Below are 16103 nucleotides of genomic sequence, written 5' to 3'. Positions count from 1 at the left end.
ATCCATTGGGGTCATAAACACCTTAGAAATTCCCACAGAGTATAAAGAATTTGAAGATGTCTTCAGTGAACAAGAGGCTGAGAAACTCCCTCCACATCGTTCTTACGATTGTACCATCGATCTCGAACCTGGGGCAGCGCTACCTTGCAGTAGGGTCTACGCTCTAACAGAAGCGGAGAACAGTTATTTGAAGGAATACCTAGATCGTTACTTGGCGAACGGATTTATCCGGCCGTCACAGTCCCCAGTGTCGTCGCCGCTTTTTTTCATTCCTAAGAAGGAGGGATCACTGAGGACTTGTATCGATTATCGTGCCATCAACCGGGTGACAGTAAAGAACCGCTACCCCCTGCCTCTGATTTCGGTCCTTCTAGATCAGATTAAGGACGCCCAAGTATTTACTAAACTGGACCTCCGAGGGGCGTACCATCTCATTCGAATGAAGGAAGGCCACGAGTGGAAGACTGCTTTTAGAACTAAATACGGGCTATTTGAATATCAGGTCATGCCCTTTGGCCTGTGTAATGCTCCGGCAGCCTTCCAGCACTTCATCAATGACATCATGGGAGATTTGGTGGATCGGATAGCCGTGATTTATTTGGATGACATCTTGATATATTCCACCGATCCCAGAGATCACCCTGATCATGTCAAGTTAGTTTTGGAAAGATTACGAAAACACCAACTCTACGTAAAATTGGAGAAATGTGCCTTCAGTGTGCATACAGTGGAGTTTCTGGGATTTGTGTTATCTCCAGGAGGGATCACAATGGAGGCCAAGAAGGTACAAGCAGTGGTAGATTGGCCATCACCTAAGGATGTTAAGGAGATTCAGAGATTCTTAGGATTCGCCAATTTTTATCGGCGATTCATCCAGGGATTCTCGCAGAAGATCATCCCAATTACCAGACTGCTCAAGAAGGGAGTTAAGTTTCATTGGTCGGCAGAAGCAGAACAAGCATTTGAGTTTCTAAAGAAGAGTTTCACTTCGGCACCCATCTTGCTTCATGCAGACCCTGCAGAGCCTTTCTTTGTAGAAGCAGATGCTTCGGATCAAGCGATTGGGGGAATCTTGTCCCAGCGGCACAAGTCCACCGGGCAGTTGCATCCTGTGGCTTACCATTCACGGAAGTTGAATGCAGCGGAATTGAATTACACCATCGCCGAAAAGGAACTGCTGGCGGTTAAGGACGCTTTTGTGGAATGGAGACACCATTTGCTTGGGGCACGGCACACAGTTACGGTGTTCACCGATCATAAAAATCTTCAATTCCTTAAATCAGCAAGAACCTTAACTCCACGTCAATTACGATGGTCTCTTTATTTCGCTGATTTTGATTTTGTGATTACATACCGCCCTGGAATTAAGAATGGTAAGGCAGATGCCTTGTCCCGGATCCAAACTGAAGTTACTGAACATTCTGTGGCTCCGCAACCAATTATTCCTGAATCAAAGATCGTGTGCGCAATGTCTGGAAGCAACTACAAAGAAGGAATCAGGAAAATTATGTCTTTGACGGAAATGGCTGAGTGGGCTAGTCAACAGAAAGGTCGAGAGGTAGTGGATTCCTTGCCGTACCAAGATGGAGCTCTGTACTTACCTACCAAAGAAATACAAGAACAAGTGCTGAAAGACTGTCATGATCAGCCGTTAGCAGGCCACAAGGGTGCCTTGAAAACTATAGATCTGGTTCAACGGTACTTTTGGTGGCCCAATATGATTTCTCAGATTAAGAAATTTGTGGAGACTTGTGAGGTTTGTGCCCGAGGAAAAGCTAGTAGGCAAGCTCCACAGGGATTGTTACGGCCCTTACCCACCCCACCACATCCTTGGCATACAGTCACGTTAGATTTGATTGTAGATCTTCCACTGAGTAAGGGTTATAACACAATATTGGTAATTGTAGACACCTTCACCAAGATGAGCCATTTTATTCCTGTCAAAGGGGTCCCTTCAGCTCCAGAGTTGGCCAGGCTATTCAGAGAGAACATTGTAAAGATTCATGGGGTTCCCAAGATTGTGATTTCAGACCGTGGCCCCCAATTTGTGTCACACTTTTGGAAGTCATTCATGAAGGGAATGGGAGCGGAGGTCAGGCTTTCCACCAGTTATCACCCAGAGACAGATGGTCAGACAGAGAGGGTAAATCAAGAGCTAGAACAGTATTTACGTCTGTTTCTTTTAGATCAAGGGGGTGACTGGTCAGATTTGCTTTGGATGGCTGAATTCGCACATAATAACGCCAAGAGTGTCTCTACTGGCTATTCTCCATTCTTCTTAAATTTTGGACAGCACCCTAATCCTTTCAGTAATCAGGGAGATTTTGGGGTTCCAACAGTCAACAATTTGTTAACTAACTTAAATCAGGCCCGCAAATCTGCAGAGTCCAATCTCCACAAGGCTAAGGCAGGTTACAAGAAACAGGCAGACAAACACCGGAGGAAGGCCCAGCAGTATCAGGTGGGGGAGTCGGTTTGGTTGTCTTCACGGCATCTTAGGTTAAAGGGAAATAGGAAGTTTCAGCCTTGTTACGTAGGCCCCTTTATTATTGAGCAAGTGCTGGGTCCGGTAACTGTTAAGTTAAAATTACCTACCCAATTAGGCATCCATCCTGTGTTTCACGTGTCACTCCTAAAGAAGACAGCTCCTAATCTTAGATTAGAGAAACCACCCCCTCCTTTGTTGATAGACAAACATTTAGAGTACGAAGTAAAAGGAGTTTTAGATTCAAAGGAGACAAAAGGAAACTTATTCTATCTAGTCGACTGGAAGGGGTTTGGACCTGAGGAGAGATCATGGGAACCAGCAGATGACGTACATGCCCCTAGACTGGTAAAACGATTTCATGCACAGCATCCTTTGAAACCAAGACCGAGAGATCGGTCTTTGAGAGGGGGTACTGTCAGGAAGGATCTGAATGTCATTATCACAAGGCTTAAGACAGTGGGACAGCATCGGGTGTTGGTGAAACCTTCCCTCTGCAATTACTGGACTAGTGTCTAAAGGCTATGGACTCCGTTCTAAGATGGCCGCTCAATTTTCCTTACTAACTAATGAAGTTACGAAGTCTCGCGAGAGAGGAGACTTCTTTTGCTCACGGAGCGCGTTTTGCCGCGCACTTCAATTTAGTCACAGTCGAGTGAGGTAGCTTTAGTTCTCGCTCCTCGACTCGAAGTTTCCCTCAGTAATTTAATGTATTTTGGTCATAGCAGGTCTCTAAGTGTAGTTAGAGACATTAGTGAGAGAGTAATTCTGAATTAGTCTGAGCCAATATAATCCTTGGTCAAGTAGAGATAGAACCCAGAGTGGGAGAGTAACTTGACTCCGCCGTCTCCGAAGATATTTGAGGTAATTCCAGGGTCTCCTTACTCCGGTAGGCTTACCGTCGAGTGAAGGAGACCGGCTGCAGTATTTGAAGATAACTCCACACAAGTAAGCCGTTACCGGAGAGATTTGAGAGCACCAGAACTACCACACAAGTAAGCAGATAGCAGAGAGACTTGAGCACACCTGAACTTCAGTAGATGAAAACCGTTCTTCATCTGTTTGCCTCTACCCTAACCCTCCTTGCGACTTACCTACTCTTACCTTCCTCTGTCTACCCTACCCTGTCCCTTTTTGCGCGTAATCCAAGTAACGCAAGAAGGACACAGTGAACTGCATTCTTCACCTAGGAAGCAGCTTAGACTAAAACTTCTGTTCCAGTCAGTTTGTCAACCAGAGTGGCAAGGAAGGCTGGGAGAATTGGTAAGAGGGCACAAGGGTAAGAAGAGTATAAGAATTGAAGAAATGAATAAGACCTAACCAGTTCTTTTATGTGTGTATTAGGTCTTCCTGTAGAACAAAACCAGTGATCATCGAACTGGGAAAATAAAGAGAGGCATAGCTCCTGCAGAGGAACTGGTAGGGTAAAGGTCCAGGGGAAAGCACATTGTCTAATAACACCAGTTAGAATGTTGAATGGAATTTTGTTCCCTTCTGTGCATTAGGTCTTCCTGGGCAATTACTGAAAGACGAAGAGGGAGCCAGTTTTGCACGAGTGTCTCTTTTCTGTCCACTTCCCCTTTCCCCCTGCCTGGAGCAGTTGAGTCAACGCAGCTAGCTCCGGGAGGTGGGCATTGGGAATTCAGCTTCATTCTGCCTCCGTGAAGATTCCGTCTGGCCTTCCTGATACTGGACCTACAAAACACCCAGACATTTCGTGTTGGAATGCTGTAGATTAGCCCTCACGGAGAATTACTTTGAATTCGAAGGGACCTTATTTGGACAATGCCACGGAACTTCGATGGGCAGTACATTTGCTCCTAGTGTAGCAGGGTTGTATGTGAGCAACTTCGAACAGGAACACATACAAACCCCCAACAACCCCTTCTACAGAAAGATCAAGCTCTGGCGACGTTACATAGATGACGTGTTCATGATATGGGAAGACAGCCAAGAAGCTTTAAACAACTTTCTGACTTGGATCAATACAAGGGATGACTGCCTTAAATTTACATCGACAGCAGACAAACAACAACTGGACTTTCTTGATGTAACTATCTTTTCCATGAACGACTCACTACATACTAGGACTTTCTACAAGCCAACGGCAAGAAACAGTATTCTCTCCTACAAAAGTTTTCACCCTCAACCTCTAAGAGACAATCTCCCCTACAGTCAGTTCCTCCGTTTGAAACGGAACTGTAGTAATTTGGAGGACTACAGACAGCAAGCAAGAGATCTAGAGCATCAACTCACCAAAAGAGATTATCCCATCAAAACGATAAAAAAATGCCAAAAGAGAGCTCGCAATCAGCCTAGAGAAAGTCTATTAGCCACTGTACAACGAGAAGAACCAAAGGACCTATTGACGTGTGTAACAACATACAATACTGAATCAAACACAGTAAAGAAAATCATCAATAAGAACTGGAGAATTTTAACCTCAAACACACTGAAATGGCCCAAACCAAGATTCGCCAATAAGAGGACAAAGAACATTAAAGACATTCTGGTCCACACAAGACCAAGGATCGCAACTATAAGAGAAACCATAACATCAGCATGGAACTTAAGTCCGGTAGTGGGTCACTACCCATGTGGCTCCTGCTCAGTCTGTAAGTTAACCAAAATGACGAAAACCCTACAACTTCTTCCCAACATCAAATGGGAATTACGCAACCACACAAATTGCAACACCACACATGTGGTGTACATGATTGTTTGCCCATGCGACCTTAGGTATATAGGAATGACCTGCCGGAAGGCCAAACAACGGATCATTGAACACCGCAGCAACATTACATGCAAAAGAGCGACAACAAAAATGAGCAAACATTTTATTGAAGCGAACCATACCCCAGAAGATCTTAATTGGGTAATCCTAGAGACCCTAGTATTCAAAAACCACAATGTGGAACATATACTTTTTGAAAAGGAACAACGCTGGGTCCATCGTCTCAAGACAGATAAAGAAGGACTGAATGACACCATACCCTGGTCTACTCTCTGAAAATGATAACAACTACCTATCTTAACTATATGAACACCCACCACTTTCAGAAAGATCAACGAGAGGGTAACCCTCATGAAGATACAACATCAGGAATACCAAATTCCTTATAATTAGGAACCCTAACATGACAATTATTATCCACCCAATTCGGGCACCCTATCTCAACAACATTGCCAACCACAAGTGCCCACCGGAATGCCAACCATGACCCATTAGTCCTATTTTCATTCCCAGAACACACTGACCTTTATAACGGCATAAAAACATTTATACAATCATGGAAATGTCACCCACATGAGTCACCTAAGATACCAACCAAAACCTATAAAGTGTCCTTTCATCCTCCACCATTACTGGCCATTGCGCATTGCCTTGACAACCAAGAGCAATAATGCCATCCATTTCACCTAGCCTAATGCCAACCAAAACCGAGAAGTCCTACCTTGATTTTACTAGCGGCGGCCTATGTAACGCGAGTCTACCGGAACGTACGTTATCCCAAGGATAACGTCAGAGTCAGAACAAGTGGGTCTGCCAGAGGAACCGGTAAGCGACGCTGAAGCTGTCTCCGAAAAGCGTCAAACAGTGAGTAAAGTAACTAACTTTTCCCCCTCTCCAACAGCAAAAGGTTCACTACCATCTGACTGACACCCTGAAGAAAGATGTCCTAATCGCAAAAAAAGGTAACCACCTTACTTTCTCGAACTACTCTTAATAGACCAAACAGAGGCATCGCGTGTGTAAAGGTAGCAGTAACCGGGTGAATTTACAGACAGACTTTTATCATTACGCCATGAATCACATAGGTGATGAACAAAGAGAAGCTATCTACCTATAGTGCGATAGTGTTTTTAGTCTTAATACGAACGCATAGACTCATACCGGTATATAACATGTTACCCAGACAGTAAATGACGACTTTTTAGACTATATAACGTGAGCAGTCTTTCTGAACACATTCTGACAAATAAGAACAAGTAATGAAAACCGATGTGGTGTTTGCTTTACCTCCGTTTTAACTCGACTTTTAACCTTTCTTCAGTCCGCTCTGTGTACTAAAAGCGCCAGGAATGCGCAATTAAACCAGTATACTAAGATTGTTTATGAAGATTAAATATTCGTTCTAGCATAATTCTAAGAGAAACACTAGCAATTAATGTGTTGTTAGAATGTGATAATACGCACTATTTCTTTTCACAGGAACAGATACTAAAAGATCTGACTCCTTACACCGAGGGTGGTGAGTACACAATAACCACCCCCAGAATTCACCAGGTGAGCCCAGTAATGCTCCCCTAAACAACTTTGGTCCTGACGAAAGCCTCTAGACTCTACACGAGGCTGAAACATGTAGACCAGACCTTACTAGATCACTGTCAGTGCATTAGACCAATAACTAGGTTTTCATATGCACGTTCACGATTTTAATTTCCCAAAGTCATATATCTCAAGAATAAAGGAAACGAGTTTTGACAACCGGGAATTTTATCTTCAAAACCACTTTTCACTGAGCACGAGCACACCCTCTTTTTTATCTCTCTGACCACTACTGTAGATCCATTTGGTCTTCCTCCATGGGGAGGCAAGCATATGGACAAAAAAAGCCCAATGATCATGCTATTACGATACACGAAGGCGGAGAACCAACATATACCGCCCAATACTTGTGTACGTATATTAGGGTTTTTTAACGACGAGCATCCACGTTAAATAAGACCCTGGTACACAGGACAAGTGGTCTATTCCCCCCCTCATTGTTGATTTTTGCAATGACTGGTTTGGTCAGCCCCAGAGGGCCGACCAAACAGTCAGGGCCCACAACATTGGGCTAGCCATACCTCCCCTGCTTTCCAGTAGTCCTGCCCGCCCCCAACCAGGCACTTATGCTTTCTCGCAGTGCTAGAAGCAGAAACATAAAATGGTAGTTTTACCATTTTATGTTTCCGCTTCTTGCACTGTAAGAAAGCAGTGGGCCGATGCCCCTCCACCGTAATGGAGGACCCGCCCCTGCACAAGAAGGGAATAAAAAAAACATAACTTCTGTAAATATGGGATTCACATAATGGCACTCTTTTCTAAGGCCTGGGTTGGCAATGGCCAATGACTCTTTCTTACTTAAGGAGATAGATTAGAGCATTCATTAGGGATTTGCATTTTAGTTCACTAGTATAGCTTTGTAGTGGAATAAAAGGAGGTGAACAAAAAAATCGCAGTGGCGGCAGGGTGAAGGATTGAAATGATAAAGTAGAGAGGGCTTGAGAGTAAACCGCATGGTAAGCAAATCAGCTTTGAAACTGACAATCAGGAACTTAAACCGTGTTGATTATATATTGTGCGCTAGATGACATGATGATGGAAAGACTGAGATGGGGATGGATTCAGAAAGTTTGAAAAAATCTATGGGTGGCAAAATTAAAGGCTTTTGGGCTCATTTATGAATGGGGAGAGAGTTCCACCACCCTGCTGTGGTAGCAGAGGCCAATGACTTTGTCACCTGTCAGAGGCCCAGTCACCATATCTAGAGAAAAAGGCCCACCATATAAGATGACTGATAAAGCACTTGAATTTCAAAATATAAATTTTTACTCTGAACTCTCACATGAATAAGTGAAATCTCCCGGATTCCATGAACTTACCCAATATCTTCCGCATCCTCATCACACTCACGTCCATATTTGCAGACACCACACTTCGAAGGTTTTCGATGAACTTCTGTCCCCGAGCCTTCATATTCTATATGAAAGAAATCAGCAGTGTCAATCAAAGATTTTTCTTCAAAGAAGTACCATAAACAAATGTAAACTACTTCGAGTAGAGAATAAAACTGTTAGAAAAAGTTTACCATTCCAATAGCTGGAAAATAGGGGACATTTTATAAGAGAAAAAGCAAAAAACAACATCTTTTGAAATCAGCAAACATAATTTGATTTCTCATTTCTCGCCTCTTCTCTGACAATTAATTTCAGCCCATTCCTCGCGTAGTTTTTACCATCCCTTTACCTTCTACTTTGGGACGATTTGTCCGTTCTATCTCCTGCTTTTTTCGACAATGCTCTTTTAGAACGTCTTTCTGGGTGCCATCTCTTAATGTATTTTTATATTATCTGAAGATCTCTCTTCCGTTCTGACAGATTATGTGTCCATAAGACAAGGTACAGCAGAACCCCCTTAAAGCATCAACTAGTGACGATGGCAAATTACTGAAAAGGGTCCGAAAATTGCCTCTTTGAGTGCTTGGAAAGCGCTACAACTGGCACGATTCTGTTTGGTTTGCAGCGATGAAAATTCTGACAGGCTCAGCAGCATTTCTTGCACTTAGATCGAAATGCAGACAGTAACAGCTGGTGGACTGATGCAGCATAAACCCCTTCCCTAAACTGACCGAGCCATTGAGGGAGGCAAGCTTCCCTTCCCTTCTCGCCCTGGATAGCCCGGGAAGGTTCTACCCCAAGGAACACTTGGAAACATCGGAGCCAAATGTTGCATTTAGAGAACAATTTTCAGAGAGACTGGCTAAAGCGCCCCAGCCTAATTCTTCATGGCCTGCCGATCGTCCACAGGTTTATTTAAATAGGGGTTGTTCCCCAAGAGAATCTTTGAATAAATGAGGTGAGCAGCACAATTTACAGTACAAATTCTCTCACGTTTTGGCTTAAAAACATATTTTTTACAGGCAATTCAAATGGTATAGGTATCTAATGTATAATTTCATGATACATTTCACAATTTATGTTGCACCTTTCTTCACTTCACAGATCCGCTTTCTTTCATTTGTCTCTCCTTCCCCCATCCCAGTAGATTCTCAGTCATATAGTGTGGTTGAGATTCACTTTAAAGGAGATGGATGGGAACATGAAACGTTGCTCTGGTGTTACAATCTCTGGCTAGAGACAGCAGATCTTTCCCTCACATTAGGCATATTTTACAGGAATAGCCAGCAAAGCAACTGCTCAGGGTACACAGACCACACATATTCACACAGATATTGCACTTATAGCCCAGAAATTGTCTCACACTTGGATCTACTGTATCAAAAATAGACCTGTGATACACACATACATATGAATGTATACTGGAATTATACCATTCTGTGATGAATGTATTGATTTCACATTGTACCCTTGCTCTCTAACTTTTATGTTTTTAGACATTGTTTATGTTTCCCTTTTTGATTGTTTATATGAATTTGAGTGCACAATCACTGATATGTGGACAAATTGTTATTAATAAATCACAATATTAATTTTTACTCTATTTGGTTCTTTGTCTTTGAGATATATGCGGCTATTGTTGTGGGTATTTTAGACCCTTAGTAGAGTTGGTTTGCATGGTCGGAGTGAACTTGACATGGTTGTAGCTTAGGTGATCTTATACACCCAAGAGAATCTCTTTTTTATATAAATAAGAAATGCCTTCATAAATCAAGAAATAACTGCAATAAGATTAGGAGTGGCTTGGCGCCAAGCAAATGATGCCATAATATAAGGAATAACAAAATGTGAGGGCTGGAATGCTTGAATTAATTTCAGTCAGGAGTACTTAGGGGTCTACACTCGAGTCCATTGCTCGCTATACATCTCCAAATAGGAATGAACCTCATACAAGTCAGACCTAGTCCTGCTTCAACAGAAACAGGCGAGAATGAACTGCCAGGGCAGCTCCCTTCTAGAATGGAACGCAAGCCACCCTAGACTGGCTTCTGTGTTCAGCTTCATCATTGACATGTAGCTTGAGCCATCACTAGGACCTCGCACAGTAGACGCCTGGAGGAACAAATAACCCTGGGCGTAGTTTGCGATACGCATAGCTACGCGAAGTGCACTTTGCACGACGTACGCTACGTGTAGCTACGCGAACTGCGTAGTGCGATAGGGATATGCTGTTTGCAATAATTGCACAGTGCTGGATGCTTGTCCGCACTGTGCAATCATTGTGAACAGCATAATGCACAGTGCAAGCGGTCGTTTTCTGCCGCTCCAGTAGATTTGTACTTGAGCGGTAGCTTTCTCAACGCTGACTGGTAGTTTCTCATTGCGAGCGGTCGCAAGCATACACGACCACTCGCAATGAGAAACCTGACCTCCCCGGGTTGAGAATCTTGCCGGGAGGCTTATTTTCCACGCTCACTATCGGCAACTTGATGTTGCCGATCGCGAACAAGGAAAAAGTCTCGCCGGGATGTTGATTTTGCTCGCTCGTGGTCGCCAACTTGATGTTGAGAACCGCGAACGAGCAAAAAATGCCCGCTACGCGTTTTTGCACTGTGCTACGTGCGATTCGTGTAGCGCGTAGTTGCGCAAACTACGCACACTCGGCGAGCGTAGCATAGTTTTCCGCCCAGGCCTAGGAACAACATGCTGCATCTTGAGGGTAGGGTTCTCCGGAGAGAAGAACGGAGGGGCCTTTGTAAGAAGCCTAAAACAGATTTTAAGCAGGCAGCTGCAACGGTGACAGACTACCTTAAATGGTAAAAAGGAGTGCCCCCTCAACGATATTTGTTCCCTGACTGCATAAGTCCCTGGCGGTGATTGCCCTTATTGCAACTGTGACGCGATACGACGTATTACTAAGAATGAGACTCCTTAAGGACTCGAATGGAGCAGCACCGGAATGGCATCAACTTGATAAGATTGTGTTGATGCCAACCATCGCTGACACCGTAAGCAGCTTTATTGACCAGTCAAACTGAGATAAGCGTGTGCCTATGGGCCACTGCAAAATGTGACTCTAGTGTGGCTTCCCTGGGAAGGAAGGAGTGGGTGGGAGTAGAGAGGGAGGGAGGGAATTAGTTTATGTTCATTAACACAGACCAGCATGTCAAGTACTATGATGTCTGATATGAGATATGCAATATTCTGCACTTACTGCTCTCTTCTTACTGTTACTGCAAAAGCAGTAATACTTTTTTTTTTTAAATCAGTGACTTGCAGCTTGAATGATATGACACAGTGAGCATCAATAAATGCTCAAAGGTCAGGCGCAATGAAAGGACATTGTTTAAAAGACTGACATGGCTTACATTTCAGTGCTTCCTGGAGTAGGAACCTCCAAATATGATGTAGATTGGCAGCCCAAAATCCAGGTGACCTGAACAGCACTATTTCGTTAGTGTCTGCACCACTCAAGTGAAGCTGGTAGACACGCTTTTATCAGAATGGCTACCTCAGAATAGTAGGGCAGAACAGTGAGGATACTTCGGAATTTCCAACATTTGTTTGGCAGAAGTTCGATGACTGTAGTCGGCCTCTTCTGAATCAGGGCCAGGCGCATGCAGTGTAGTCTTATACAGACGGCCGCCACCAATGCACCGCCCCCCCCCTCCCCCCTCGATAACCTTAGCCAAGCCTTGCACGCAAGAAACCTACTGGGTGCAAAGCTCGTCCTGGTACATCACAGCAACCGAATCAGAGCTACTTAAAGAGTGCGCGAGCCTTGCACCAGTCCTGCGCGAGATACCGCAACAAAAGGTCAACTCGAAAATGCAGTCAGATCCCACGCGTCCCTCTCGAGAACGCTAGCTTCATCGGAGAAAGGAAAACGTGAGGAAACGAAAAACAGAACTGAAGGCTGGCATCCGTCGCGTTTAAAAAACAAGACAGGACCGAGAATAGGCAGACTGCGCTGTCAGGTCACTCCAACGCGCAATCAACAGGTATTTTTAGAAGAGGGTAAATGTCAAGGATTTAAAATGCTAATGCTCATGCAAGTCTGACAGGAGACCACAGCTGACACCCGCGGGTAACCTCGCCATGCGGTGAGGGCAGACAACAGGTGGTGCCCTGATAAGACAACATCACACGGGGCACCGCACTAATGACTGCGGCCGCTTCACCACGTGAACCTCCAAGAAGCCTGCGCACGCGGACAGCCCGAATGAAATATTAATTTCGTTTTGTTTGACAACATTTTATTATGTAGCGCAGAAATCTGACCCGATCCTATGCCATCAGCGTTCAACTCAGAATGCAGGATGCGTTCTTTCAACGCATTATTACATTTTCGCTTCGAGCTAGGCAAACACACAGGAATTATACGGGCATTTATCTTTACATAAAGAAGGTACTCAGTGATAGGAAGTCTGCACTTAAAATGCAGTGTAAGCACGGCCCTCTACCCTTACAGGATTAGCCTGTGCCATGGGCTGGCAGGAGCCCCTAACTCCGTGGTACTGCCAATCACGGCGAGCCTCACCGCCCTGCACATGCTCCGCTGGGGTGGCGAGCCGTTCCGTATTCCTTGTCCTGCCGTGTGGGTGGTCTGTCCCGTCGTCTACGCTCAGCTGGCGAGGGACTCCAAATGTCACGCTTTTTGCTGTTCACAGCGATCTGCCTAAAGACACCTCAAGCCACCTGGCAGGGGGTCCACATCCCACTATGTCAGCATATATGAGGGGTGTAAGAGGTGCCGGTCTGTGGCTGGGAGGGGGGGGTGGGGCTGCAGGGTCACAGGAGGACCCCTGCACAATGCGGCTTTAATGACACGTCACCGTTATAGGCAGAGGCGCAACTAGAGCCACATTTCGGGGGGGGGGCTGAGCAAAAATTTCGGGGGGGGGGGGCTGAGCAAAAATTTCGGGGGGGCTGAACTTTTAAGCAATAGGCAGAGTGGAGCTGCAGGGGCTCTTAGAGGGGGTGAAACAACAGCAAGGCCTCATTAACATGCAAATGGTCTTTTAAAGACCTGTGAAGTGCTCGGGTGCGGCTGCTTTTTTGCCCGGGAAGGTGTCTCAGCCCGGGTTGCCACACAGGACGGGGGGGGGGGGGGGGGGGGGGGGCTGAAGCCCTGTGAGTCCAATGGGTGTTGCACGCCTGGTTATAGGTACTAATAGGGTTGCTTACGCGCAGGTGTCAACATTCCCCAAATGGGTGAATGAAAAAACCATGCCCGGGCCAGTCCTGGGAATATACCCTTTATGTTTATTTCTTCCTATAGGCCTCTTTCAAGGTGCACACATATAGGGGACAGGAGACAGAAGCCCTCTCTGCCCACCCTCCCCCGACGTAATCTCTAATTCATATTATTATTTTTTTACCACAAATTTGCTAACAGCTAAATTGATTGTAAATGCACATAATCTTAGAGAAAAAAAATGAGGACAGAGGAATAAATCCAAAATTTGATTTCTCAAGACCACATCATTTAGCCAAATAGGGAGGCTGGGAATGAAAACCATATCCCTAACTCCTCAGTTTGACAACTAGCCCACTAGACCACAGCTGAGGGAGCAGGGATTACAATAGAAAGGCCAAGGGACTACCTTCACTGGGAAGTGCCACTGTATTGTGGGCCCTGTCCAGATTTATTATTCAGTGCTCATTTCCAGCATATTTAGGTAAAGCCAGGGTCAGATGTTAAATGTTAAGTCAACTACAGTTGTCTTCCCAACCCAGTCAGTTGCCCACCTTGCTCACTCAAGACTTGAGCCGTGGCAGGTGAGCAGGATGGCAGGCGCAGCATCCGAGCTGGAACCTGATGGCTGCTCGGTGTGGGCAGTTGTTGCCTATGGCACAAGATCACTAGCATTGCTTGTCTGGCAGGTGCAGTCTCTGGGTTAGTGTGGAGCAGATTCATCAATAACCTGCTGGTGCAGGGAACACCACTTCGCCACGGGTTCTTATCAAGTAAGGAGGAATCAACAGTGGAGCGAAGTACAAACCATAGGTAATTTATTAAGCATTCAGAATGGGTCTCCATCCAACGAGTACCATGGAGTTACTCAATGAAAGGAGCACACTTGAACAATGGCTACATGGGTTTTTATAGGGAAGATCACAAACAAGGAACGCCCAGAGGTAAATAGAACTTTGGAAAGAACACACAAATGAGCTAAGGCAAGAATCTGACAGCCTCGGTGTTTTGTTCAATTTCTACATTTTAAGACTGAACAACAAAATGTGCTATCTGAGTAGACTTTACTTAAGGATTAACTATTGCCTGAAAACCTTTGTGCAAGCTGACTCTGCATGTCTACGCAGCCTACAATGTCTCAACTTTAGCTTTGTGACCTAATGTTTGTGCAGGTAGCGTCAGGGACAGAATCAGGCTGAAAACAGATCAAAGGTGAGTATGAATGAAGCACAGCTAAATTAAGAAAATGAGAGATTCAGATTTTAAGGTTTCACATTGGGGTCAGGCTTCTGCTTCGACTGCAACAGCAGCTCCTCTTCTAGATTCTCTTGGATTTAGGCAGCAGTAGCACCAGACTTTGCAGAAACACATGGTTACTTCTCAGGTCTGATTTGTAGACGTGGTCCACAGTAGAGGCTGCAATGGGAGGGCAGTGAGCAACTTCTGGGTGTTCCGCATGCTGGGAGCACAGCTGAATTCTCCTCTTGGAAAGTCTGTCCTCCTACATAACCACAAGAACCCTCCTTCCCTCTCTGAGCAGGTAGGCAGGGTTCTAGGTGCTAGGCAGACATCCGGCTTCTCCAGCAAGTTGTGCAGATTTCAGGTGATGTCTTCTCACCTCTGGGAGCCTAGTTATCAGGCAGACACCAGCCCTGGTCACATAGCAGTCCTTTTAGTACTCTGCAGAACACTTCCTTCCTTGGCCATAAAGAACATGGAACTGTAATAAAGTGGGGTGGCTTGAATCCCACGTTTAAACAGATTTTCTAGACAGCAAAAGTGGATCCCCTGCCTAAAGTTTCATAACAGGATTGGGGCGTTCCCTTACAGATGCCCTATTCTTGCTGTTCCTCAGAAACAGCATTTGTGCAATGGGATGACTTTCACAGCAGGTAGCAACGGGGCAGGCTTCAGGCATCTCTGCAACTGGCTGTGATCAACCGTCCTTAAGCAGTAATCAGGGACAGAAAGGCAGGCCCGTCCTATAACCTTCCTCATACTGAACAATAGAAACTGCAGTCACACTCTTTCACCTCCACTATAACCAAATTTCAGTGTTCAGGAAGAATTATTCAGCAGACATTTTCTAACAAAGTTCTCAATTAATGAATAAATGCATCACTGCCTCCATCCTCCCTTACTACAGTGTTTGGATCTCCAGCCACAGGAATGCAGTGAACACACTTTCACTGTCTGTGGAAGCCATACGTATCACCCTTCATCTTGTGTCTTGCTAAACCATTCATTCTATGCCATGCTAAACCAGGGGCCATCCAAAATGGATCTCACTGGTCCAGTACTCTGACTCATACCACACAGAGAGTCCTAGTATTACTACAAAGTCCTACTAACATACTTGTGAGCTACACTCATTGCACATACATACCCACAACATGCACACAATGTCAAAGCAAGGTTCTGGAGTTCACATAACAGCTGAACTTTACATGAGAGGGTCAGTAGACTTACCTCTCCTTGACAAAAAGAAAAATATCTGCTCACACTACTGGTTCACACAAACTCGCTATGTTGGCACCACCGCTTTATATTATTCTACCAGGGCACGAACCGTAGTCCTACGCCCATTATGAGGGCAAGATTTGCGCGCTCGTCAAGGACACAGAACTGGGTCAGGATCTTGCAATGCTAGAGACAGGCATAGGCTGCTGTGCACGTTAGATTAGCATGATGGCAGGGCCATAATAAAATGTTGGAATACCAGTTTCACATACAGCTGAGTATACAGGTCAGGGGAAT

General features: G+C 45.0%; 1 protein-coding gene across 1 annotated transcript in view; it reads right to left on the bottom strand.

The window, feature by feature from the left end:
• The window catches only part of TMEFF1 (transmembrane protein with EGF like and two follistatin like domains 1), a 668539-nt gene that overhangs the window by 138797 nt on the left and 513639 nt on the right, over positions 1-16103 (bottom strand). Inside the window, exon 5 of the mRNA XM_085606812.1 lies at positions 8135-8231. Coding sequence (XP_085462938.1) covers positions 8135-8231 — 97 coding nt within the window. The remainder of the gene's footprint in view (positions 1-8134; positions 8232-16103) is intronic.

The sequence above is a fragment of the Triturus cristatus genome, chromosome 5_2 (assembly GCF_964204655.1).
Source record: "Triturus cristatus chromosome 5_2, aTriCri1.1, whole genome shotgun sequence".
In the NCBI taxonomy this organism is placed as follows: Eukaryota; Metazoa; Chordata; class Amphibia; order Caudata; family Salamandridae; genus Triturus; species Triturus cristatus.
Note: the sequence above shows the minus strand (reverse complement) of the source record. Positions and strands in the feature narration are given on the sequence as shown.